This window comes from Ceratotherium simum, chromosome 23 (genome assembly GCF_057802395.1).
Source record: "Ceratotherium simum simum isolate JZ-2026a chromosome 23, ASM5780239v1, whole genome shotgun sequence".
Lineage (NCBI taxonomy): Eukaryota > Metazoa > Chordata > Mammalia > Perissodactyla > Rhinocerotidae > Ceratotherium > Ceratotherium simum.
The window spans coordinates 726,893-751,988 of record NC_141922.1 but is presented as its reverse complement, the minus strand read 5'-3'; the positions used below and the strand labels follow the sequence as shown (position 1 = coordinate 751,988).

At 65.0% G+C, this 25,096-nt stretch overlaps 3 protein-coding genes across 9 annotated transcripts in view; 2 read left to right on the top strand and 1 right to left on the bottom strand.

Moving 5' to 3' along the window:
- Nucleotides 1-12,092, top strand: part of MROH1 (maestro heat like repeat family member 1) — a 93,085-nt gene extending 80,993 nt beyond the window's left edge. For 3 of the 5 annotated variants that reach the window (XM_087447246.1, XM_087447249.1, XM_087447244.1), the window contains 12 exons: nt 396-550; nt 3,744-3,909; nt 4,477-4,673; nt 8,310-8,447; nt 8,951-9,065; nt 9,610-9,756; nt 10,007-10,195; nt 10,572-10,727; nt 10,802-10,936; nt 11,021-11,123; nt 11,201-11,266; nt 11,771-12,092. In XM_087447246.1, the coding sequence (XP_087303372.1) occupies nt 396-550; nt 3,744-3,909; nt 4,477-4,673; nt 8,310-8,447; nt 8,951-9,065; nt 9,610-9,756; nt 10,007-10,195; nt 10,572-10,727; nt 10,802-10,936; nt 11,021-11,123; nt 11,201-11,266; nt 11,771-11,856 (1,653 nt within the window). In that variant the 3' untranslated portion in view covers nt 11,857-12,092. The remainder of the gene's footprint in view (nt 1-395; nt 551-3,743; nt 3,910-4,476; nt 4,674-8,309; nt 8,448-8,950; nt 9,066-9,609; nt 9,757-10,006; nt 10,196-10,571; nt 10,728-10,801; nt 10,937-11,020; nt 11,124-11,200; nt 11,267-11,770) is intronic. The other 2 variants (XM_087447248.1, XM_087447247.1) reach the window with 2 other exon arrangements.
- Nucleotides 12,093-12,250: 158 nt separating this feature from the next.
- Nucleotides 12,251-25,096, bottom strand: part of BOP1 (BOP1 ribosomal biogenesis factor) — a 28,103-nt gene continuing 15,257 nt past the window's right edge. For 2 of the 3 annotated variants that reach the window (XM_087447250.1, XM_087447251.1), the window contains exons 4-16: nt 14,981-15,135; nt 14,781-14,898; nt 14,600-14,701; nt 14,319-14,531; nt 14,082-14,243; nt 13,927-14,007; nt 13,787-13,856; nt 13,571-13,703; nt 13,310-13,490; nt 12,938-13,226; nt 12,766-12,850; nt 12,585-12,692; nt 12,251-12,498 (exon numbers count right to left, since the gene is read on the bottom strand). In XM_087447250.1, the coding sequence (XP_087303376.1) occupies nt 12,345-12,498; nt 12,585-12,692; nt 12,766-12,850; nt 12,938-13,226; nt 13,310-13,490; nt 13,571-13,703; nt 13,787-13,856; nt 13,927-14,007; nt 14,082-14,243; nt 14,319-14,531; nt 14,600-14,701; nt 14,781-14,898; nt 14,981-15,135 (1,851 nt within the window). In that variant the 3' untranslated portion in view covers nt 12,251-12,344. The remainder of the gene's footprint in view (nt 12,499-12,584; nt 12,693-12,765; nt 12,851-12,937; nt 13,227-13,309; nt 13,491-13,570; nt 13,704-13,786; nt 13,857-13,926; nt 14,008-14,081; nt 14,244-14,318; nt 14,532-14,599; nt 14,702-14,780; nt 14,899-14,980; nt 15,136-25,096) is intronic. The other variant, XM_087447252.1, reaches the window with a different exon arrangement.
- SCX (scleraxis bHLH transcription factor) lies at nt 16,687-18,654 on the top strand. The gene is made up of 2 exons (XM_087447261.1): nt 16,687-17,420; nt 18,312-18,654. The coding sequence occupies exons 1-2, from the start codon at nt 16,857-16,859 to the stop codon at nt 18,348-18,350; spliced, it is 603 nt and encodes a 200-aa protein (XP_087303387.1). The 5' UTR covers nt 16,687-16,856; the 3' UTR covers nt 18,351-18,654.

The following is a 25,096-nucleotide window of genomic DNA, read 5'->3' as shown; positions in this document are numbered from 1 at the left end:
ATCTGCCGGTCTCTGTGCTCATCCCGGCGGCCTTCCCCTCCCGCGCCCTGTGCTCCACACAAGCCCCTGCCCCGCAGGTGCCTCAGCGCTGCCTCCGCCGCCCCGCAGCCCGGCGCGGGCTCATGTCACTTCCACGTGGAGTCGGGGTCCTTGTTCCAGTCCTGCAGCTTCTCGCTGCCGTGGCCCCTGAGGGCACCGGGCTCCACCTTCTCCCTTCGTCAGGGCCAGCGGTGAGGAGCTCTGGATCTCATAGGACTTCCCACCCCACGGACCCTGCGAGTGGGGCTCATGGCCTGCCGCCCTCCCCAGGGCCCCCTGAGCTTGGGCCACAATGGGACAGCTCCTGGCGCGGATGTGTGCCCAGGGCCTGACCACCGTGGCCTGTCTGCCTGCAGGTGCCCGAGATTGTGAGCGTGCTGCGCTCCAAGCTGCAGGAGACCCGAGAGGAGCACATCTTGCAGGCCGCGCAGCACAGCGTGTACCTCCTGGCCTCCCAGCACCGCGCAGCTGTGGTGTCCAGCCTCCTGGGCAGCCCCCTGCCCTTTGACAGGTACCTGGTGCCCGCCAGCCTGCTGGAGTGGACAGGGCTGTGGCTGCCTGGGCTCTAAGCCGAGGCCCAGCCCAGACACCAGACTCAGGGCCTCTGCCCTCCTCTGCACCCCAGCTCTCCTGGGTGGGAGTCGCGAGTCCCTGGGGCCCTAGGCTGGGTGGGAGACAGGCCCTGGCTGTGGCTCGGCATGCTCTCCTGGGTGGGCCCGGCGCTGCCCGGCAGGCTCTCTGTCAGCCCCAGATGTAAGTGGGCGCCCTTGGTGGCTCTCGCAGGCTCAGCTGTCCGCTTCTCCAGGGCTTGTTCTCTGCGGGGCGTCGCATTATCTGTGAGCAGAGCCCGGGGCCGGGCCCCGTCTTGGAGCCAGGGAAGGGTCCTCGACCCCCATGCACCAGCATGTCCCCCCACCCACACTCCCAGCTCCCGAGCTCCCTGCAGCGACCCTTGAAGAGCAGGACTGCTCCCCGCCTGGGGCCTGTGTCCCTGTACTTCTCGTCCCCCACAGCCCTCTCGGGTCACCTCGACCTCCTGTGCGGAGGCCATCTGTGGTCATTGCCATGGTCCCGGCACCTCCAGAGAGGGGGGCCTGCTTTCCTGTGCCGTCCCCGTTGTGGGGAGACCCCGTGCAGGGCGAGGCACTGCCCTGTGACTCCTGTCAGCTCTGCTTTGACTCGGATGCTCGGAGGTGTGCCGTTTGGCGCCCGCAGTTTACACTTGATGGCGTCTCGTCTCTCCTGGGGAAGCGCCTCTGCTCTTGCTGATGCCTTTTGCAGGAAGGTGCGTTTTTGGTTAGTGCTTGCCCGGCGTCTCTCTCCAACGGCACTGGCAGCCTTCCTCTGGGCCCGCGCTCCTTCCCTGCTGGTGCGGTTGGGCCACATTCCCCGGCTCAGTCTGCGTCCAGCTCACTCTTCTTTGTTCTTCATCTTCTTTCTTGTCTCTTTTTCAACTTAACAGGGTCTATTTCCTAATTTCACTTTTGCCACTTGATTAGTTTGGAAGTAGTCATACGCTCTGCTTCTGTCCTTTTAGTGGTTGTCCTAAAAATCACCACCTGTGTGCTCAGAGGAAGCTGAGCTCGCGAGCGCCCCTGCAGGCAGCACAGGCCTCTGCGCACGGCCCCCTCCGTGCCTCCTGGTTTGTGTGTGCGTCTCTGCTTGCTGCCCAGCTCGTCATTATCACGAGTCCCTGATGCGGGGGGTGCACGGACCTGCCCACAGGCTCACCGCTCTGCTCTCCCCTCCTCCCTCGTTCACTGTCTGTGGGGGCATGGCTCACACACAGAAGCGCACCCGCCCCCAGTGGGCCCTCGGACTCCCCTGCTACGGGCCGTGGCCACTCCCCAGAGGGGACAGAGAAGGTGTCCAGCCCCCAGTAGGCTCTTGTGCGCCCCTCAGCTGAAACTCCTTGAAAGGTCACCGCTGTCTGACTGCTGTCACCAGAGATGCGTTTTGTCTGATCTCGAACTTGGGGTAAATGGAACCCCAGAATTTTCTTCTGGCTCCTTTGACACAACACGCTGTCTTCGGGGCGCACGGCACTCTTGTCATTCTCTTCATGGTGTGTGGTACTGCTGTGGGCACTACACTTTTATTTATAGGAGTGGAATTGTCCTAGGTCAGGGATTGGCACAATCCAGACCACCACCTGTTTTTGTACAACCTGTGAGCTAAGAATGGGTTTTACATTTATAAATGGTTAAAAAAAATCAAAATAATATTTCATGACGTGAAAATCATATGAGATTCCGATTTCACTGTCCCTAAGTGCAGTTTCATTGGCCCAGCACACCCATCCGTGTGCCCAGCGGAGTCTGTGCCTGCTTTGCTCCACCACAGCAGAGCTGCCCGGTGCGTGGAGACCATGTGGCACATATCTCCAAAGTTTGCTGGCCCTTGCTCTGGGTACAGGTGGACGGGGCCCCAGCAGCTGAGCCGTGCGCCCTCCCAGTGTCCCTGCCAGCACGCAGCATGTCCCGCCATCCTGGTGCACGTGTGTCTGTCCACATTCGCCACCAGGTCTTTGCTCCTCATTCTTGCGTCTCAGTCCCCGTCACTCCCTTCTACCTGCAAGGCCTCCTTCAGGATGTCCTTGGTGAGGCTGTGCTGGTGGTAAACTCTCCACTTCTGTTCTCTGAAAGTGTATTTATTTGGCCGTCCTTCTTGAATATTGTTTTTGTAGAGTTTGGACTTCCAGTTTGGCAAGTATTTTCTTTTAGTGCGTGTAGGACGCACTTGGTGGTTTTCCGGCTCCTGCAAGTCTAAACAGTGCTGCCATTTTAGAGGAGGTCGCTGGCTTTCCTCCGATGCACACACGCCGTTCCCCTGTGGGCACCCGCACTCCCGGGGGTGGGGTCTGGGTGGCTGCTTGCCTTCCTGAGCCTGTGAGTTAGTATCTGTCGTCAGTTCTGAACATTTTTCAGATTCTCTCTCTCTCCTCTCTTCCCGGACACCACTGAACGTCTGTTAGACCCTTCATGTCACCGCCTGCGTCTCTTGTTCTGTCTTCTCAGTTTCCACTGTGATCTTTCTCTGTGCTAGGATCTGGGTAATTTCTGCCATTTATCTTCCAGTTCGTTGTTTCTCTCTTCTGCTGTATCCAGGCTGTGCCAAATATGTCCACCGAGCATTGTATTACACGTCTCATTTCTAAAGGGGTGTTGGTTCTCTTTCAAATTTGCTGTATCTATTTTTAGAATTTCCAGTTCCCGTTGGATGTTTGTCACTTCTCTGTGAACACATCCAGCACAGCCGCATCCCTGTGTCCGAGCACCCGCTGCCCACGGGCTCTGTGAACCTCACTTACAGAGCCGACTTCACGTGTGCCTGGTTCTCTTTGGCCGCGTGCTGCTCACTGCTCTGGAAAAGTGATTTGTGGGTGCTCCCGAGGCCTGGGATGATGCTGCCTCCTCCAGAAAAGCATAGTGTTTGCTTCCAGCAGCTCCAAGGGGACCCCTCCCACCACCCCACCCCCGGCCCACTGTATGGCCAAGACCTTTTCCTTGTCCTTGATTACCAGCCCTGCTCACCACTCAGTAGCCTGTTTAAGGATGCACAGGGTCAGAGAAAGGAGTGAGTTCAGATCTGAGGACAGGATGCCATTTCCTGTCTGTCTGGAGCTGAGTCTGGGCACAGGTCTGGGGGTGTAGAGCCAGGGTCGGCAGTGGCCTCAAGGTGACTGTCCTCCCACCCTGCTCCAGCCACACCTGCACCCTGTGGCGGGCACTGGCCGTGGAGCCCAGCCTCGCTGCACAGGTCCTGGGGCTGCTCCTGGAGAGGATGAGCAGAGACGTCCCGTTCAAGGAGAGCCGGGCCTTCCTGCTGAGCAGCTCTCCCAGCCGCGTGGCCACACTGCTGCCCCTCGCGGTGAGTGGGGGCCCCATTCTCCCTTCCCGCTTTTCAAGGAGGCTGGGCAAGGGGCTGCGTCACTGCTAGAGGGAGGACCCCACAGGTGGCCTGGTTGCCACCCCATAGGCACCCAGCCGCTGACTGGGGCACCAGAGCCGGCCAGCTCGGAGCCCAGGCTCGTAAAGGCCCCGCAGGTGTTGGTCCACGAGGGAGAGCGCTCTGTTTCATCCTATGGAAAAAAAATAAACCAGCTTGGCAACGTTTTTGGCAGTAAAGCAGCTATGAGAATTTCCTCCTCCTCTCTGCTAAGACACCAAGAGCAGATGGTCAGAGGCCCGTCCCAGAGGCGGCCACACTGCCCCTGTGCCTGCTTCCTGCCCCAGAAGCCCGAGCTGGGCAGGGCTGCACCCCTCCTCCTGTCCACGCTCCTTCCCAGAACCAAGACCTCCAATGCGCACGGGGCGTACGCTGACGGGGCCTCAGGCTAGTGTGAGTCATGGGGTCAGGGCCCAGCCTTCGCTGTGGCCGGCCTCCTTAGAAACGGCCCCAGAGGGAGAGTGAACCTGAGGTGGCCCCTGTCCCCAGGCCACCTGTGCGCTACGCGAGGTCGTGTTGGCTCCGGCGTCTGGGCCCGCGGTGCTGGAGCTCTACCCGCAGTTGTTTGTGGCGCTCCTGCTGCGCGTCAGCTGCACCGTGGGCGTCCAGCTGCCCCGGACCCTGCAGGCCAAGGAGAGGAGGAGCGCCAGCTCAGCTCTGGACCCCAGGACCTTTGAGCCCTGCAGGTAAGCGTGTCTATGTCTGCTGACCCCAGCACCATCGTGTGAGCACAAGCGTGTGCGTGCCTCTGGTGTGTGCACAAGGCTGCCCGGCTCCTGGCAGTGAGGGAGAGGACAGGTGGGGGCGGCCAGGCGGTGGGGGCTTAGCCCAGGAGCGAGTTTGTGTCCAGGAGCTCCCCCTGGCGACGTCCGTGGGTGAGCTGTTCCTCTGGGAGCGTGGCCTCCCTGGCCGTCCCTTCTCGCCTCCTCCAGCAGGTCAGGGATAGGGACCCTGGGTAAGGCGGCTGCAAGTCTGTGGGCAGCGTGTGGCCACAGGGGCCTTGTGGGGACACTCAGGTAGGTCCAGAGCGGTGCTTTCTTTGGAAGGTGGAGCTGTGGGGAGGGTTTGGGGAGCAGGTGGGACCTGGAGTGAGCCCCTGCATACAATACTATGTTTGCAACCTCAGCCCTCAGCTCTGAGTTCTGGCTCTTTCTGCACTCAATCAGGCCCCCACCTTCCGACAGAAACTCTGCAGTGGCCTCGCTGCCTCCCCTGAGGGGCCTGCTCACCTGGGTCGGCCCCAGCCCTGCAGGGCGAGCTCGATGCCAGGCCCCCCACGCCATCAGCCTGTGCAGGCACCTTCCCCTCGGCTCTCACTGGGGTCTGGGGTCCTCTGGTCTCTGCCGAGTGGGTCCTGGGTCCTAGGGCAGGAAACCAGGGATGGGCAGGGTAGAGCCTCTTGCTGTGGGCAGTGGGCTCAGAGCTTCAGCAGCCTGGACATCTGCCTGCCCATTCTGGCCTCTGAGGCCATTCCTGGGCCCATCACGGTCGCACCTCAGGGCTCCAAACAGCCGCCTGGGGCCACAGGGTGAGCAGAGGAAGCTGTCGCCCTTGGGCCACATGCTGGCTGACCGTGAGCCCGGGCTGCCTCCCCACCCATCCCAGGCAACTGGGGTCGGATGTGTCCCTTGGCTGGGGACGCAGGGGGGACAGTGGCAGTTTGCCCCACCCCCACCACAGGGCTGCTCCACCCCAGGACCAGCTCGTAAACTCTAGCAGAGGCCGTGTGCCAGGGCCTGCCCAGCTCCACGCAGACCAAGTGGAAAATGTGAACAGACCAGCGGACACTGGCCTGCCAGCCCTGAGCCTGGCATGCCGGGACTCAGCTCCATGGCCTGTGAGCTGTGGGGGCTACAGACCCCACGCCACCACCCGGGACCCCTGGGCTACTAGCCCTGAGCTGGGACACGGGCAGAGCAGGCACAGGTCTCAGCTCTGAGAGAGGCCGTCAGCCGGCAAGTCAGACCCTGGCAAATCCCCATCCACAAAAATTCCGGGCAGCAGGGTGGACAGGCGAGGGGCCCCTCCTCACATGGCTTGTTCACACATTCCTGCACACCTGCGCCTCACCACTGGCAATCTCTTGAAGCCAGTCGAGAAGCCCCAGGGTGCTGGTGTCACCCTGGAGCGCAGCCTCTGGTCCAGGTGGTGCCTCAGCTGAGCCTCGAGGCCTGGAGCAGGGTGTGGAGCTCTGGGCCCTCACTTAGACCACAGCAACCGGCCAGAACTGGCTGTGGCTCCGTGGGCCTAGGTCCGGGGGCCTGGCCCTGCCTGTGCTGTGGGGGACTCCTCAGTGGCACGCCATGGGCATCTGCCCACTGACCACGGTTGCCACTGTGGTTCTTCCTGTGGCTGTGGTCAGTGTGGGCTGCCTGACATCTGGGATGGCAGCCCCCATGGGGTCTGGGCCTTCTACTGGAATCACAGGGATCCTAGGACAGCAAGAGCTGCCTTCTAGTATTTTCTCTCTGGGGAGGGAGCCCCGGAGGGTGCGGTCTGTGGACGCTCAGTGAGGGCTCGCTGGGAGCCTGTCCACCTGTAGGCTGACAACCCCACAGTCCTCACGCCACCCGGAGGTGACCATGGGGACGGAGCTGGGCCAAAGGTGAGGGCAGTGGGCTGTGTCCACATTGCTGGCCTGGGGGGAGGCCGCTAGCATCTGCCTTCCGGGCCACCAAGCTCCCGGGTCCCCACGGCTCCTGCTGCCTGCCCCTCAGGTGGCAGTCCTTCGGGCCTGACAGGGTCCTTGCTCCCTGTGTGGACCGGCCTGGAAGTCTCACAAGACCACAGGATCCCAAACAAGCTTATCACACACTGCCTGCCCTGCCACCTCCCAGATCCACGTGTGAGGCCCATTCCCCGGGCCCACCACTCCCCTGCACCCCAGCAGCCAAGCCGTCCGTCACAGGAGAGCATGTGTCAGCCAGCGCCGGGCAGGATGTGCCTGGTGGCCGCTTCTGCCCTCGCTGTGGCCCCTCGGCAGGTCAAGTGGACCACCCTGTGGGTGGATGTCCTCTGCCCTTGGGGCCTGATGTGTGAGGTGGCCGACGTGCCAGGGAGAGGTCAGGCGTGGTGCCGTGCCCAGGCCCTCCCCTGGGTGGTTCTGAGAATCCTGACGAGCCATCTCTTTGGGCCACAGGCTTTGGTGAGAGGTTCTGCTGGTATTGGGCCGATGCTCTCCCCGCAGACCTCGTCCATGGGAGTCTGCCCCTGCTGCTGCCCACTGGGAGCCCTGAGTGCCTCTGCCCGAGCTGGGGAAGGGCTTATCCGAGCGAGAGGGGCAGACACTAAATTCTGGCTGGGCCCTGTCGGCTCTGGCCCTTCCTGCAAGGAGACGGGAGGGCCAAGTGCCTGCAGGGCTCTGTAGGGGGCAGCAAGGCACAGCCTGTGCCTGGCACTCCCCAACGGGCTGAGCTGGTGGACAGAGTTGGATGCTCACCATCAGCCACTCTGGCTCTCAGCCATGTTCAGGTGTTTCTTCCTTATTTGCGTAGCGGTCCAGTCGAGGATCTGGGGGTGGGGCAGGGCCCTCCCTGCTGCCCCTCCCTGCAGGGTTCTGGGGCCTCCTGGGGTGGGCATGGCTGTGCACATGTGAAAGCCGAGGCTTCTGAGGTAGAGGGACAGGCTGTGTGGGGGTTCAGGCCATGTGGACATGGCCCCTGGGGTGCCGGGCAGTGTCTGGGCTGGGCCCACACACGGCAGGCCAGGTGCCAGGAGGAGCCAGGAGGCCTGTGTACTGCAGCCCTGGGTCCCAGAAGAGCAGGTGCGGGCACTGGGTCTGGGGCCCGGTGGCCCCTGCTCCACCCAGCCTGCAGACAGGGGGCCCCATGCCTGGCCCAGGCAGGACTCAGCCCTCAACCTGCCCCCTGGGTTCACTTTTATGAAGCATTTTCTCCATTTTCGTCATCTTTCTTTTTTTTTTAATTAAATGAAGGTCTTGAAGGCAAGTGGAAAGCAGCTGGTTGTGACCCTAAAAGTTCCAGAGGGCCCTGCCTGCTTACAGAGGGCCTTGGGGATAGTGCCCTCACGGGAGTGGAGGGACAGGTGCAGTGTCACAGCCTGAGACCAGAAAGTCAGAAGCCACGTAGAGGGGCCCAGCTCGGGGGGAAGGGTGAGCCCGAGGGCCTCCCAGCAGGTCACCCAGAGCCTGCTCCCCAGGGGATGCTGCTGGTAGCACGCAGGCCAGGAAGCCCTGGGACACGTCTCCCAAGAGCGTGGCTGTGTGTGTGCATGCGTGTGGGGTGCAGAGCTGAGGGGTGCACCAGAGCCTCTGGCCTCATGCCACCCCCACCAGCTGAGCCCACAGCTGCATGTTCCCGCAGCTCTGCAGTCGATGCTCTGCAGGCCGTGCTGCTCCGAGGTGGCAATGAGGATGTGGTGCAGCGCATGGAGCTGGAGGGAGGCTGGGAGCTGCTCAGGACCTCAGCAGGGCATGAGGAGGGGGTCACCCGGCTGGCCAGGTAAGCAGGCTGCGCCACGCACACCAGCTCCAGCATTGGCTGAGCTCCAATAGGCCAGGTCCCGTTCAGGTACTGTCTAGGAGCCATGGGACCCACAGGAAGGCAGAGATGAAGACCCCCCAGTGGCACATGAAGGGGACTGAACTGCCTGAGCCAGTGGGCCACGTGGGAAGTAGGCGCATGGGCCGTGCGGGCCGGCTTGGGGCCTCCGCCTGGCACTTGAAAGTGGGGAGGCCACGGAGGCAGCTGTGTGCTTCAGGTTGTGCTGTCGGGGGGAGAGGAGGCCCCTCTATGGAGGCCTGGAGGAGGGCTAGTCGGGGCGCAGCTGAGAGGAAGGATACGCGGGGTCTGGCAGCTGGTGGAGGAGCTCATGGGCCAGAGGGCTCTGACCACACAGGGTGGGAGGTGGATGTGCCCCTCGGGTCCATGTGGGAGTTGGCCGTGGGTGGGCTGGGGAGCAGCCCGAGGCCCCAGCCTCTGCACCATGTAGGCTCCTTCCCCAGCGCCATGGCAAAGTTTGCGGGCCCCCGGCTGCCCCTGGTGATGAAGGCACTCGTGTGCATACAGAGCAGCGTGTACGAGATCCAGAGGGTCACCTCCACAGCCTTCCTGGCCGAGGTAGGAACCACTTGCTCTGGAGCACTATTGGAGGACCAGCAGGGCAGGGTGAAGTCCTGTCCCACAGGCAGGCGCTGGCCTCCCCAGCCAGAGCCATCACCCAGCCCGAGCCCGGTGAAGGGAGGCCTCAGCTGTGTGCAACCTATGCGGGCCTGAAGCACTGCTGGGCCCTTGGTGGGGGCAGGCCGACAACCAAGGCCCCTAAGGCTCTCTTGGTGGCCTCTTGTGGTTGAGGATACCTAAAACCTGCCCAAGGCCATAGCAGTGGGGGCCAGGGTGGGGCTGGGGTCAGGAGTTGGGGAAGAGAAAGAAGGGAGGCCATGAGCCCAGCCTCTGCCCAGGGGACCCTCAACTGGCCTTTGCCATGTCCACTCTTCACAGCAACCTTGGACTGGGCCTGTCCAGTGGTACAGTGGTGGGGAGGGGGCTGGGGGCAGTGTTGCTGCACATCTAAGTGGGAGGTACCCTGGGCCTGGGCTGGCTGGGGTAGGGCGAGCCCCTGGGGGTCAGTGGGAGTGGGTGGTCCCAGCACCTCTGCTTCCAGCTGCTCAACAGCAATGTGGTGAACGACCTGATGCTTCTGGAGTCCCTGCTGAACAACCTGGTAGCCCGGCAGAAGGACACATGTGCCGGCGTACGGCGGCTGGTGCTCCGCGGCCTAGCCAACATTGCCTCCAGCTCCCCCGATAAGGTGAGCCAGCCAGCCAGCCACTCTGGGGCCCCGTCCATGGGAGATGGACAGGACAGCTGTGGTCAGCGGTGAGGAACCCAGGCAAACACGGGGCAGGTGGCGGGGATGTACGGGGAGACAGCTGGGCGTGTGGTGGCATGAGGAAGGGGCAAGTCTGCATGGTGAGGGCTGGGTTGTCCTGTGCCACAACGTGTGACAGGCACCAGGGCTCAGTGACCTGGGGACACAGCTGAGTGCAGGGCGTCCCCAGGTGCGGGCGCATGGACCCCAGCTCCTGACAGCCATGATCGGCGGGCTGGACGACGGGGACGACCGGCACAGCCTGGTGGCCCTGGAGGCCATGGCGGGCCTTGCAAGGCTGCTGGGCCTGGTGGAGCCCCAGGACCTGCGCCCTGTGCTGCTGCACGTCGCCATCCGCATCCGGCCCTTCTTTGACAGTGTAGGTTGGGTGGGGAGTGGGGGCACCCAACAGCCTGACACCCCCACCCCAGCCCGTTCCCTGGCCCTCCTGCCTCTTCCTCAAGAGCCTTGAGCCCCCTGGGTCCCATGAGCTGTGACCCCACACCTCACAGACAGATCATCTAGAGAGGAGCTGAGGGCCCCCAACACTCCCCCAACCCACGTGAGGGGTCTTTTCTCACCAGCCTCCCCATCACTGCTCCAGGGATCCCCGTCCTCCAAGCCCATGCCAGGCAAGGACAGCATCCAAGGCATGGAGAGGAGAAGGATGGCATAGGGAAAGGGCCCTGACGCCGACTAATGGGCGGGGCTGGGGAGGCCCCCGTGGGATGACACCTGCCACCCCCCGCCCCCAGGACAAGATGGAGTTCCGTTCTGCATCCATTTGCCTCTTTGGGCATCTCAACAAGGCCTGCCACGGGGACTGCGAGGACGTCTTCCTAGAGCAGGTCGTTGGTGGGCTGGCGCCCCTGCTGCTGCACCTGCGGGACCCCCAGGCTCCTGTGGCCGGTGTGAGTAGCCAGCGGGAGGGGGGTGTGGACCAGGCCAGGCTTAGGGCCTCAGGGACTCAGTGTTGTGCCCACAGGCCTGCAGATTTGCCCTGCGCATGTGTGGCCCCAACCTGGAGTGTGAAGAACTGGCGGCCGCCTTCCAGAAGCACCTGCAGGAGGGCCAGGGCCTGCACTTTGGTGAATTCCTCAACACCACCTGCAAGCACCTGGTGAGGGGCGGGCCGCACGGGTGGGCGCACACCTGTGTGGTGGTGGGGGGGGTGGCGGTCAGTGGGCTGATGGCCTCCCTGCAGATGCACCACTTCCCAGACCTGCTGGGCCGCCTGGTGAGCACTAGCCTGTTCTACTTCAAGAGCAGCTGGGAGGACGTCCGTGCCGCTGCCCCCATGCTCACGGGTGAGTGCCGCCTTCGGCCCCCCCCCCCCCCCCGGCCCGTGCCTCACCCTGACCCTGACCCCAACCCCTGCCCACAGGGTTCCTGGTGCTGCATGTGGAGCCAGAGCACCGGCCGCAGGTGGACCTGGAGCAGCTCACTGCAGGTGAGCACCCCAACCAAGTCCTTGCACGCGCACCCCCACCACGTGGTCAGGGCCCAGAGCCCACCCCCCCCGCCCCCCCAACCTGCCAGGCTGCACAGGACCCTGCTGACCCTGTGGGCACCAGGGGGGACTAAGTGATTTTCCTGGATTTCAAGGATTTTTTCCCTGTCACTGGTGACCTCATCGTCTCTAGTAATTCACGGAAACTTCTTAACTGTTCCAAAAGAGCTTAAAAAACACTAAAAAAGGAAAAACTATCTTTCCGTTGGCTCCTGAGCCCTCCCGGCAGAGGCCTGTCTTAGGAGGGTGGTGAGCGGGCGGCCCCACGCACAGGGCGGGGGTGCACCATGGGGTCCTGGCCCCCCCCAAGCTCCGTGCGCTGCAAAGGGGCGGGAGCAGCCCTAGCCGCAGCTCGTTAGTGGGGTGTTGGAGGGAACCCCGGGCTCAGAGTCAGTTCTGAAAGGGCCACAGAGGCACCCCTGGCAGCAGCTCGCTGTCCCCCAGCGCTCCAGCTCCTGCTCCAGGACCCAGCCCCCGCGGTGCGCATGAAGGCTGCCGAGACTCTGGGCCGCCTGGTGAAGTTCGCCTGAGGCTCCCCCGATGGTGCTGCTGTTCCCACAAGCAATACCAGCCCAAGTCGGGTCTGGGCCCAAACCTCTGAGATGGGCCCTGAGGAGCCCCTTTCCCCGGGGCGGAGTGGGGAGCTGCCTGGGCCCCCCCGCTGCGGATCAAACACCTGCCCTCCTTGAGGAGGCTGCTGGAGGCCTAGCAGGACCGGGCAAGTCAGCGCCCCACCTCGTGCCAATAAAGCCATTTGCTCCTCAGCAGGTGATGTGGGTGCAATGATGTGGCGTTCCTTCTGGGACAGGGAAGCAGGGGCTTCCCAGCAGCCCCCCATCTGGGAAGACTGAGTGAGTGAGGTGAAGGCCCAGGCTGTGGTGAGCGTAGGTCATCAGGAACCCCGATTCAAGGTCACAGCACCAGTCAGTGGGGACAAATGCCTCTATTGAGGGTCCCGAGCACACGCACACCCTGGCCCCTTCCCTCCCCGGCCCCAGGGGAAGCAGGGCAGGGCAGCCTAGGTGAAGAGGCGGATGGTGCCGTCGGCACCCGAGGAGAAGACCCACGGCTGGGTGGGGTGGAAGGCCACGTCCAGCACGCCCAGGTCTCGGGCCAGCGTGTGCCCCCTCAGCACCTTCACGGGCACCAGCAGCGGGTTCTGCAGCAGGTCACTGTTGAGAAGGGGAAGGGAGGGGCTCAAGACACCGGCAGCACAGTCCCCACGGGGCAGGCAGGGTGGGCAGGGGTCCTCACTCACTTGTACACCATCCCGTGGCAGACAATGACGCTGCCATCGTCGGAGCCGGACGCGAAGAGTGGGTACCTGGGGTGGAAGGCCACAGCCCGCAGGGCCTTCTTGTGGTGCCTGGGGGGGGGGGGGGGACCTGATTGAGAGCAGGCTCGGGAAGGGGGAGCAGCCGCCCACGCCAGCGCCTCACCTCAGCACCCTGTATGGCTGGGTGGAAAGGTCCAGGTCAAACCACACTAGCTTGCTGTCGTAGCTGCCACAGATGACGTTGTCACCTGCAGGCAGACAGGGTGGTAGGGACCTGACGGCCATGCCCAATGGGGTACACGCCCTACCTGTGGGGTGCAGCCCCACGCCCTCACCTGCGGGGTGCACTGCCAGGCTGGACACCCACTTGCAGTTCGGCATCAGCTTCTTGGTGAGCTCCTGGCGCAGCAGGTGGTAGAGGCGGACGCTGCGCTGGGAGGCCACGAGCAGAAAGGGCCGCACGGGGTGGAAGGCCACACACTGCACCTGTCCGTGGCTGCGGCGGAAGGGGCTCTGGCTACGGCGCCGGCTCAGCTGGTGGATCAGCACCTGGGTGTGGCCCGGGGTGGCCAGCACCACAGCCATGTAGTCCCCACGCCCGTGCCAGGTCACCTGCGTCACTGGCTGCAGGAGGGGACGTTGGCTGAGCTGGGCCCCGCTCCCCACACCAGCCTCCCCCACGTCCCCACACTGTATGGCCCCCACACCTTGCCATGGCGGATGCGCAGCCGCAGGCCCTCCTGGCGCTCCTCCTCTGAGGCTTCCAGCCAGTGGGTGGGCTGCAGGGCAGGCTCCTCAGGTGGGGTAAAGCCGCTCAGCAGCTGGTCTGTGCTGCCCACCACCAGCCGGTCCCCCAGGGCCGGGTTCAGCAGCAGGACTGTGTCCTCCCTGCAGGCCAGAGCCAGATGCAGTCCCTCAGACCGAGAGCTGCCCCCTGCTGCCACAGGCGCCCCCAGCCTCGCACTTACACTGCCATGGCCACCAGGCAGATAGTAGGGTTGGGGTTCCAGGCCACGCTCCTCACCACGCCCCCCACAGGCACGGTCCTCATGCAGCGGGCCGTGGCCACCTCCCAGAGCCGCACTGAGCCGTCATCGGAGCCTGGACAGAGCAGACAAGGACCCTCAGCACCTGGCCCTCCTGCCCAGCACCCCCTGCTGGGGCTGTCCCCACCTCAGGCCCACCTGAAGCCAGCCACTGGCCCCCCGGGGAGACGCTAAGGCAGCGGACAAGATCACCGTGACCCCTGTAAACCTGCAGAGAAGGCGAAGTGAGGAGATGGACAGGGAGAGGTGCACGCCCCCCACCCACCCCATCTGCTTACCAGGGCCTGGCATGTGGGGAAAGGCTGCAGGTCCCGTGGCCGGGGCAGCTTGGGGATGAGGTCTTCAGGGTCCACGTTCACCTAGGGCAGGAGAGCATGTGGTCACTCGGCTCCCAGCCCCATCCCCTTCCCAGGCGCTCTGCTGCCCCAAATACCCTCATCTTGCGCTGCCGCGGGCACAAGTAGAGATCGAGGCAGCGCTCGAAGCGCTCCTGGATGAAGCGGCTGTAGGCAGGCACCGCCCGCAGGCTCGGGAACTTGCGGGGCAGGAAGTTGAGCTTCCTCTCAGCCGGCTCCTGCTGCTCCCACGCCAGGCGCTGTGGAGACAGGGGTGAGCCAGGAGCACGAGGCTGGGAGCTGGAGCCCAGACCCCTACCCCAGACCAGGCCCACCTCCTCCTCGCTGGGCAGGTACTCAGGAGGTGGGTTGTAGGACTCGGCGTGGCCAGGCAGGGCCAGCTTGGGAGCAGGCACGTGCATCTTATGACGCCCCAGCACAGCGTTGGGGTCCTCCTGGGCCCACAGGTCGTAGAAGGTGGGGGTGGGGTGCCGGGGCCGGCGAGGCTGGATCCAGCCCATCTTGATGGCATGCACCATGCGAGAGACCTGCACACACAGGCCAGGTCAGGGCGAGGGAGAGGGGGCCGCGCCCTGGAGGACAGGGCTGCACCCACCTTCTCCTTCTCCACCAGGGATGGGATGAAGCTGCGCTTGTCGGCAGGTCGGTTGGTCACCGGGTGGATCATGAGGTCCCCACTGAAGAAGTCCACAGACGGCTGGGGGAACAAGCACAGGCCTGTGGGTCAGGGCCCTGCACATGTCCCCAGACCCCAGGGGCCAGCTGCTGCCACTTACCTCATACGGGTCAAAGCTCATGTCCCCAAACTGGCCCCTCTGCAGCCGCCGCACTAGGGCCACCTGCTCGTCTGTCAGCCGCACATCGCGACCCGTCATCCGGTCCTGTACCACGCGCCTGGGGTGGCCACCCATCAGAGTTGTGCTCGCACCCCACCCTGCAGGCCTTGCCCCACAGGCTGTGCCCCGAGCCCGCTCACCAGTAGTCAGGGTCGTCCATCTTGTCCAGAAACTGGTCCAGCTCGTCACGGGTACGCAGGGGCTTATAGATGCGCCTGCCGTCCAGGTCGTAGCCCACGTGGGGGAAGTCATCGTACCACTCCAGGGGCACGTTGCCCACCGTATTCCGGACATCCTGGGGCAGCAGGCCAGTGTGTCAGCACTGGACACCCACTGTACCCACCCCTCCCTTCAAGCCCCCCAGGAGACATAGACCAGCAGAGGGAGGCCGAGAGCAAAGGGACTGGCCTCGAGGCTAGCCGGGGCAGCACCAGGCACCCCGACACGTGCCTCTCCCTGGAGTGGGACGTGGCGCAGCGGCCGGCGCTGTCCTCCCACCCCCCCCAGCCCTCAGAGGCGCCGGAGCTGTACCTTCACATTTTCCACTGAAGTGGTGCCAACCCCAGAGCCTCCCTCTAGATTCCTTGGCCAGGGCTCTGGGCAGCCACAGACAAGGGTGACCTCATCGCCCATGGGCTCCCTCCCCTGGTGGGGGCCTTAGGCAAAAGTAGGTAGCCACAGGCAGGGACTCAGGGAAGACCCTGCCAACCCACTCAAGGGGAGGCAGAATCCACTGCGTTCTGCCCTGTAGGCGCTCGAGGACCCCCCAGCCCCCCCGGTCCTGCCCCCCACCCCACCCCCGGCGGGCAGAGCAGCCACATTCCCGGACACACATTCCTGGTCAGGGCCCCTGCCAGCCACCACCCTCCCTCCGCCCAGCATGGAGACTGCTGCCCAGGCGGCCGCTTCCTGCAACAGTAGCCACAGGGGGAGGGGCCCCAATGAGACTGAGCACAGCTGGGAGCCTGAGGCCCCCCTTGCAGCAGGACAGGACCCCCGGGCTCTGCCCTTCTGCATCTGCCCCTCCCAAGACCTGCTGACTTCAGTCCTCCCAGCAGTACCCCCTGTGACCCTGCCCACTGCTAGGAATGCCTTCCCTTCTCCTCCGCCTTGGAGGAGTGTCTCCAGTGCCCCCCAAGTTTACAAGGCCATCCCTGAACTGGACAGACCCTGGAGGTCCCAGTGGCCAGGGGAAGAAGGCCCACAGGAGCACAGAGCAGGGTAATGGGGAGGTTTCCTCCAGAGAAGGGGGGGCAGCATGAGCCGGCAGAGAGAAGGAGGGGTCCACGCAGAGAGCACAGCTTGTGCCAGACCTGGAGAGTACGGCTAATGCCAGAAGGGGGCAGGTGCAGGACAGACAGGCCATGCTACCGGGCAACACCACAGACAAATCTGGAGGGGGCAGCCGAGGGGTTTGGGGCTGAACTGCAGCCCCTTAATGCTCCTCTGTGCTCCCCCCTTCGCCTGGCACAGAAGGCCCAAGCGTACAGGAGAGGGAGAGACAGACAGGGTGTGGCCATGCACTGGGGCCAGGGCAGCTGGGTTAACTTGGTCATGCCAGGGCAGAAGGCCGGGTCATGAGTCCCACTTGACCCTTCTGCCTGTGCTGAGGTTGGGTGGGAGGGGGCTGCACAGCCGCAGCACCACCCAAACGGGGTCCCGCTTCCCCGGAGACAGCAAGATGCCCAGGCCCCTTTAGCGTGGCGGGAGAAGGCAAAGGGACGCAGGGCCCCTGCTCCGAGCGCCTCCAGGGGCCGGGAGGCGGGGAGGAGGGCGGGCCGACGGGGGGAGGGGCCGCCGCCGCTATAAAGGCCCAGCTCGCGGCCCCGCTCCAGCCCGGGACGCACACGTGCGCGCGGCGCCGCAGCTGCCACCGCGGGCGCCCAAAGACCCGCGCTCTCCAGCCCGGCCCGGCCCGGCGCCCGCCTGCCTGCGAGGCCCGCCCGCGAGGCCTGGCGGCGGCATGCGCTGCGCAAGGCGAAGCTGACGGCGCGCCCGCCGGCCACGTCCCTCACCATGCTGCGCTCGGCGCCACCCGGCCGCTACCTGTACCCTGAGGTGAGCCCGCTGTCGGAGGACGAGGACCGCGGCAGCGAGAGCTCGGGCTCCGACGAGAAGCCCTGCCGCGTGCACGCCGCGCGCTGCGGCCTCCAGGGCGCCCGGAGACGGGCCGGGGGCCGGCGGGCGGGGGGCGGCGGCCCGGGGCCCGCGGGGCGGCCCGGCCGCGAGCCCCGGCAGCGGCACACGGCGAACGCGCGCGAGCGGGACCGCACCAACAGCGTGAACACGGCCTTCACGGCGCTGCGCACGCTCATCCCCACCGAGCCGGCCGACCGCAAGCTCTCCAAGATCGAGACGCTGCGCCTGGCCTCCAGCTACATCTCGCACCTGGGCAACGTGCTGCTGGTGGGCGAGGCCTGCGGCGACGGGCAGCCGTGCCACTCGGGGCCCGCCTTCTTCCATGCGGCCCGCGCGGGCAGCCCCCCGCCGCTGCCGCCCCCGCCGACCCCCGCCCGCGACGGCGAGAACGCCCAGCCCAAACAGATCTGCACCTTCTGCCTCAGCAACCAGAGAAAGTTGGTGAGTGTCTGCGGCAGGGCACCCACGGGAAGGGAGGCGCCCCGCCTCCAAATCACCCCAGCAACCCACACCTGCCGCGGAGAGGGCGGGGCCAGAGGCGGGCAGAGCCCCCCCAGCAGCACCTGAAACCCAAGTGCGCCAGCCCCGCCCGGGGAGGAAGGAGCACAAGGAGGGCGCAGCTGGAGCAGGCAGGGCTGGGCCTTCTCCCCACGAGTCCCCAGGACACAGTCTCCCACGGGCACCAGAGAGGGCCACCCAGGGCCAGGTGGGGGTCTGGGAGAAAGGCAGGGCAGACCTTTGAGAGGCTGGGGGACCAGACCAGAGTAGGTTCAAGCAACTCTGGCTACCCACCCTGCCCCCACAGGAAGGAGACCCCCTGGGGTCCCTTTGCCCCACCACAGCGCCTGCCACTGGCCTAAGGCTTATCAGGCACCTGCCGTGCCTCCCCCAGCCTCTGCCCCTGTGGCTGCCCACTCTGACACCAGCAAGGCGCTGGGGTCGGCAGGCAGGGGGCTGGCGGAAGATGTGGGGGCTGGGGGAGACGGCCACACTGCGGGAGACGCTGGCGGCTGTGATTTACAGCTCCTGCTGTGCTTGGTGGCACCGGAAAAGCAGGGAGAAAATACTGCGCGGCTTTTCCCAATCCCCACTTCCTCTCCAGACAGCACGCGCGAGCTCCTGGGGCCTGAACATCTGGGAAATTTAATTGTACAATTTCGGCTGTGCAGCAGTGTACTCTCCTCCCCAAACTGCACGGGAAGCTGGGGCAAGCGTGGAAGGCGGGTGCTTTCAGCGCCCTCCACCAGGGACAGTACCCAGTGGGGAAGCCCAGAGGTGCGGGCTGGCGCTGGGTCTCAGCCCAGGCCCTGACACTGCCCCTCCCCTCTGCAGAGCAAGGACCGCGACAGAAAGACGGCGATTCGAAGTTAGAGGCAGATGCCGCTGGGCGATCCACGGAGAGGCCCCCATGGACCTGACTCAGGCACAGGCCTCCCGTGAGGGTGCCCACCAGGCCAGCCCCGCCTCCAGCTAAAAGTGGGGCCGATGGACAGGCAGGCGGTGGCAGGACTCTGAGCTGGCCCCAGCACTTGCCCAGGCCCACTGGAACTTTCCGTGCTGGCTTCCTACCTGGGTTTTCTCCTGGTCACTAAGTGCTGGCATCTCGTGTCTTCGATATGATAATATAAAGTCTGGAAATTTTGTATAATTAAAACCAAAACAATTATCTTCCAAACGTGAAAGCACACTGTCCTCTGGAACGGTTCAGAATCTACCCTGAGCCCGCACCCCCACCCCTCAGGCTGTCTCTTCACATGCTGTCCTCCCTGGGCTGGAGGCCCCCCAGTTCTTGGAGATGGCTCCCACCTTCCAGGGCTCAGGGCCATCCCTCCCAGGCCCGAGGCAAAGCAAGGTGTCTCCTGCCAGGGCCAGTGGCCTGGGGACTGAAGGAGGCCGGCCAGCGGAGCAGAGGGTGAGGAAAGGAGAGAGCAAGTCCCCGCCACATGGTGCGAGACCCAGCGGGCCGCAGCCAGCCCTGGAGCGGAGGAGCAGTCTTGCCCGGCACCCAGGCGCACCTGAAGGGGTGAGGAGGGCAGAGCTCACAGCACACACCATGCAGGGCCCCGGACTCGGCACCTCAGCCTTTACTCACAGAGCCCCCAAAAGTGGACATATGGGGGAGGCTGAGTAAGGGGCCGTGCCTGGCAGAGTGGGTTCCCAGGCCTGAGGGCGTGGGCCAGGTGGCAGCCGCCTGCATGCACCCCTCAGTGCCCAGCCCTGCCAGGGTTGCCCTGGCTCCCCACGCACAAGCTGTCAGAGGAGACAGGCCACATACCTCTGCCCCCAGCCCTGCACATGGCCCCTTGCAGCACTGCCCACACCGGGAGGATGCTGGCTGCCTACCATTGTGCCCCACCCGACTCTTCCAAAGGCCCTAGCTACCCCTGAAGAGGGCGATTCAGGCCCCCTCCCCGAGCTGTGTGCAGCTGGCTGACCGTTAAAATCCTGCAGGTGACAATTATAGTTTAGTGGTGTGAGCTCCACGGGCACAGCAGAGAAGAAAGGTGGAGCGCCCCTGTGTGGGCCACCTCCCCCCAAGCCAGGGGCCGGCAGGCAGCCTGACTTCCCGCCAGCACCAGCCGGGTGGGGAATGGCTGAGAGCACCAGGTGCCAGCCCTGAGCCCTCAGCCCTCATTGCAGGCTCAGGGCTGCAATGATGCGCCCTCCTGCCCCCAGAGGGACAGCCAGGTGCTGAGGTCCACGTGGGCACCCCAACAGGGCAGGGCCAGAGCTGTCCCCCTGCTCTGCATGGATGGGCTCCAGGGACCATGAAGCAGGAAGCGGTGGTGTAATTTTGGAGGAAATTCTCAAAGCCAGAGCCATTAAGGGCTGGAGGGAGCTGTGTCCAATCTGATAGAAACATAACAGGATAAAAAGTCACAACGGCAGGTTCCATTCTGAGAGAAACCCAACACCAAATTTCCTCACCTTAATCCTACAAGAGCCTACAGCTGGCCAGAGGGAGGGGAGAAGAGGGCAAGCTCGGTCACTGCAGAAACCCCCAACCCGCCGCCTGCCTGGGGAGCCAGGACCCAGGCAGGGGACCTGGGGGTCCAGCTGGGGGCAGAGAAGGGCACCCCACCCCTCCTGGGCACCCCAGTGCTACGAGAACACGACCTGGGGGAGGTGTCCGGGCAGGCAGGTGCCCCCAGGGTCTCCAGGCCTGCCGCCCCAGCTCCACTGGGCTCCGTGCAGTTCTGTGGGGAGAGTCCGCGGCCCACCTGCCCCTCACCCACTGGCCTCACATTTCCAGGCTTGGTTCTGGGTTGGAGGTGCCCCCCAAGATGCTGGGTGGCAGTCACAGGGTGACCTGGCCAGTGTTGGGGGCAGACGGAGGAACCGCACCTCGTAAGGCCTGAGAGAAGAGAGTGCAGAGGGAGGGACACCCTCAGAGCTTGAGGACAGACAGGGCGAGAGGAGGGACACGGGCACTGATCGGAGACCCCTGTCTGGAGCCCACATAGGAGAGGAGAGGGGTCGAGGGTGCTGGGAAGTCAATGGGAGACGACAGGCCACTGGGACGGTCCCCAGGGGCCCGGCCGGGCAGGGCGCGGTGCACGCGGGCCAAGCCCTCCGCTGCTGGGCCTGTGACTCCAAAAGCGGCTGCAGCTTGGCCGGCCTGAGGCCTGGGCAGCAGGCCCGGTCGCTCCCTGAGCTGCACCGGTAGCAGCAGCGGCCGAGGGCCTGGCCCGCCAGCCAGCAGCAGAGGAAGCAGAGGGGAGGAGGAGGAGCACACCGTCACCCTCCACCGCTACAGAAATTCAAACCAGACCGGGGGTGGTGGGCCTGCCTGAGCCCCGAGGCCCCACACGAGTCCACTCAGCTACTCCCAGCCTCCGGGCCGGGATGGCAGGTGCTCCCCACCCACCGCAGCCCCTGCTTCCTTCTCTGAATGCTCGTCTCACCCTCCACCAGCCCTAGGGACAAAGACCCAGGGCTCGAGAGTGTACCCCCGAGAGGCAGCTAGAAGGAGGGGCCGGCACGCACCCTGGGCCAGCGGCTGCCTCTGCGCGCCAAGCTGGGCTGGAAACACTCCGATCGGCCTCAGCTGTCAGCTCCCTGTCCCCGGTCTGGGGAATGAGCTGCTGGCGGCACCACATGATTCATCACCAGGCCGCCTGCGCCCGCAGGCCAGCCGGCCCCCACCCTGCGCAGCACCTGCGGGCTGCCAGGAAGCACATGTGACCCCTCAGGGGCGAGCGCCCGCAGACCCCTCCAGGTCAGGCACCGTGCTTGGGGCTGGGAGCCCAGGCCAGGCACAGACAGCTCCCAGCCACGCTCTCCTGGGGGGCTACTTTGCCCCAAGGACAAGCCTGTGGGATGAGACCGGCAGGGGTCCCCCACCCCCCAGACTGCACCCGACACAGGCAGCAACTGGCTGATGTGTCGGCTGGGACTTTTCCGCTCTCGATGAGCCCCCTCTGCTCCCCTCCCCCTCCCCAAAGTGGCTGCAGCTGTCAGGACCGCAGATTGGAACTGCAGGTACGGCGCTGGCCCGCTGCCCACCTCCCTCCCGTGTCTGTCTGCGAGAGAGGAAGCCGGCCCACCTCTGGAATCCTTCACTCTCTCCTCGTTCGCCTCTCCCACCTGTCCCCCGGGAGCGCGGGGTCAGCCGCCCTCGCTCGGTCTCTCTCTTTTCCCGGCCCCTCTCCGATTACAATGCCGGCAGTGTTCGCTCAGCTCCCCTGCACGAAGCTCCCGCCTGTCTCGGAGCACCACTCGGCCTTCCTGAGCCTCCGGCCCTCCTCACCCCTCCGCGGTGTTTAATCTCTGTCGGAGTGCCCGGCAGGAGGAGGCTGGGCTGTGCGCCCCGGCTCACCTGCTGCAGCTGAACCCACAGAAGGTTCCAGCAGGATGAGTGCTGGTTGGCAGACCAAAAGGGAGAGAGCCAGGTCCTGCTCAGCCTCTTCCTGCCCCAAAGGCCAAAGCCAGCCGAGACGACCCCAGCAGGGGACAGGGCCAGAAGCAGAGCCCACTGGCTGTAGCCAGCTGGGCTGGGGTGGGCCAGGCAGGAAACTCAGAACCGCCTTCTCCAACCTCTTCCATCAGACTGCCCCTTCCATTTGCTGACTCAGGTAGCAGGGCATCTCTGCAGAGGCCAGCCCAGACACCCCACCTCCGTCTGTCTGGCCCCCTAAGAGAGAGCTGCTGGCCAGGCCCACCCCTGAGCCATTAGACACGTTCAGGCACAGGGCTCCTCGGAGCCCACTGCTTGGCCCCCTACCAGTATCTCCAAGGCTGGAGGTGAGCAAGTCTGCCCCCATGGGGTCCACAGGGTGGCGAGAGGGCACCAAGGCTGCCCATGCTCCCGGGTCCTCTGATACCCCAGAGCCCCACCCACTGGTCCCTCTCCTGGGGCTGACCAGGGTGCAGTGGGCGTTCCCACGTGAGGCACCCCGACTCACGGCTTCCTGCAGGCAGGGGCTCCCAGGAACACCTTTGGGAGTGCTGGAGGGGACACAGGTTCAGGGACCCTCGCTGAGCGGGGCAAGGGTCTGTTCTGGGCCCCGCTATTCAAAGACAGAGCTGCTGCTTCAAGCTGGGCCTGATCCTGGAGCTCCACACCTACCCCCAGTCCCCAACTTCACCCCCTCCAAAGGCTTGCTCTGGAGGACTCCCCCTCAGCCCCAAGCACTGCCCACACACATCAGCCCCCACCTGGGGCCCCTGGGATACGTGCCCAGCCCCCACTCTGCAGCTAGCACCCCCACCCACCTCTCCTACAGAACCTGCCCTCCACACCCTGCCCTTCCAGCTCCTGGCTCCACCGGCCACACCTCCAAGCCCAGGGAAACCCCTCCTCCCTCCGGAGGCTGTCCCAGCACCCTCCACCCACCCGCCTGCTGGGCTCCTGCTGCCAAGGAACCTGGCACCAAGTGGGCACACAGCAGCCCCCACAGTGCGCCCAGGCCGCCACTACCCATGTGCCCCAGCCGGAGGGAGAACATGGCTCTGAAGAAGCCCCACCTTCACCAGCCAGCTGCCGCACGGGCCCCCAGGCCCCAAGAGACTCTGCTTTGTTGCAGCATGCTCACAACACCCCTCGTAAGGGCAGCTGCTTCTGCCACTGCTCCCTCCTCACCGACCCCCACCCTGCCCCCTTAGGGGAATCCCCTCTCCCAAGTAGGAAAATCGGACACAAAGGGCGGCTCTTGGGAAGCACCAGGCCTACACAGGGCGGGGGCGCCCTGGCGGGAGGAGGGGCGTCTCCCCCATCCAAGCACTGTGCGCCTGGCCCAGGGTGGAGCTGGGCAAAGGCACCAAGGGGCACTCTGCGGTCACAGCCATCACACCCACCAGGCCCTGAGGCCACCTGCAAGGCTGTGGGTCAGCAGTGCACACCAGTGTCCCTCCCAAGTGAGGCCAGTGGGGGCAGACCATTGGCAAGGGACCAGACCCGAGGGGCCGTAGGAGCCCAGCCAGCGGCCCCATTCGGAGGCTGGCCACGGGGGTGGAAGGCCGCCAGGGAGGCTGGGGCGGTCTGTGAAGCCGAGACACGAGCAGGCTGAGCGCCGGGCGCTCTCCACAAACAGCTCGGAAACCTGAGCCGACAGGCTCCCGCTGCCAGCAGCGACGCAAGCGCTCTGAGCTCGAGGGCGGCCAGGACAGGCGGGGGCGGGCGGCCCCGGGAGGAGCGGGAGGCCGCCAGCGCTGGAGGCAGCTGCCGGTTCAGTAGCTGGGAGAAGCCATTAACGGCGTTTGGCGAGAGAGCAGAGGGGATCGCGGGTTCTGGATACAGACAGGCCCGGGCCGTCCCTGCGGGATCCTGAGTTACAGCTGAAGCCAGGGCGCTGTGGAGCCGGCCAGGGCTGCAGCCCCGCTCCCCGCCCCATACCCCAGCAGAGGTCTCAGGTCTCTGCGGAGGTCTTGCAGGGGACAGGAGGGTGTCAGGCCCATGAGGTCTGGGACGCGGCTGAGCAGGGAGGCTCCTCCCAGCCTCTCTGGCCAGAGTTCACAGCTGCCCTGAACCCTCCATCCTGACCACACTGCCTAGACAGACACGGCAGCTGCAGACCTGCTGGGAGGTGCTTGTCTACCCACCGCCAGCCTCAGTTTCTCCCAGCTGCTTGAAACAAAGAGGAGAGGACGCTATGCGAAGGCCGCCAGCCCCCTGCTCCGGCCCCGCCCCCCCTCCCTGGGGTCTTGGAGGCTGGATGAGATCACGTCTGTGAGGTGCCGGGTGCCCTGGGAGAGGGGTGAGGTGGACATGTGGGGGCGGGGCAGACAGCTCGCCAGTCCTCAGGGCTCCCTGCACTCCACGGTGGCCAGGACCCCAGCAGGCCCAGCAGCATATCCAAGAGGCTTTGGCCCTACTGCAGCTTAGGATGTGAATTTGGGGGAAGTGACTGAGGAGAGCAAATGCATGGAAACAGAAAGCTGTGAAGGTGGAACGTCCCTCACCAGTGTTTGGGGTGGGGGGGTCCCCAAAGCCAGGCCCAGCAGAGGCCAGCAGTCGGAGGGCCCAGAAGCCCCAATGTCCCCCAGCCCAGGCCTCAGATCCAGACTGGCTGGGGGGTGGCGGGGGGGCAGGTGGGGCAGGGACCAGGGGAAGGGGAGGCCAGGAGGCACTTCCACTCCACCACACGGCCACCACAGCTCCATTCCTGCTGAGGCTCTCTCTCCTGGGAGTACACACCCCCTCAGGACCCCCTGCCTGCTGCTGAGAGCTGTCCAGAGCCTAAGTAGGGTCCTGGCACCACTGGCCACCTCCAAAGACACTGCCAGGAGAAAGGGCTGCCCCGACACGAGTGATGTTCACAGCTTGTGGCCCCTCATAGGTGCCAACCAACCACGGCACAGCCCTCGGGAGTACAGGCCTCTGTGCCCCCTCCATGCCCTCTCAGTCACCTCAGGACCCCGCACTCTGCACCCTGTCTGTCTGGGCATCCAATGGGACCCACTCCACCCCAGCCTCCCAGGCCTGCTCCCTGAAGCCCACCCCACTCTGCTCGGATCGCAGAAACGCAGCGGCAGCCTCGGTGCACAGGCACCCTCGGCACACGCGCTTCTTGGGAGAGGAAGCATCTGCCGGGCCTGGCCTGGCTCCTGAAAGCTGAGCTCTGCCGCCCCCTCGAGCCGCTGGCCGGCTGTGCTGGCAGAAGCGCTGGCCGGGCGGG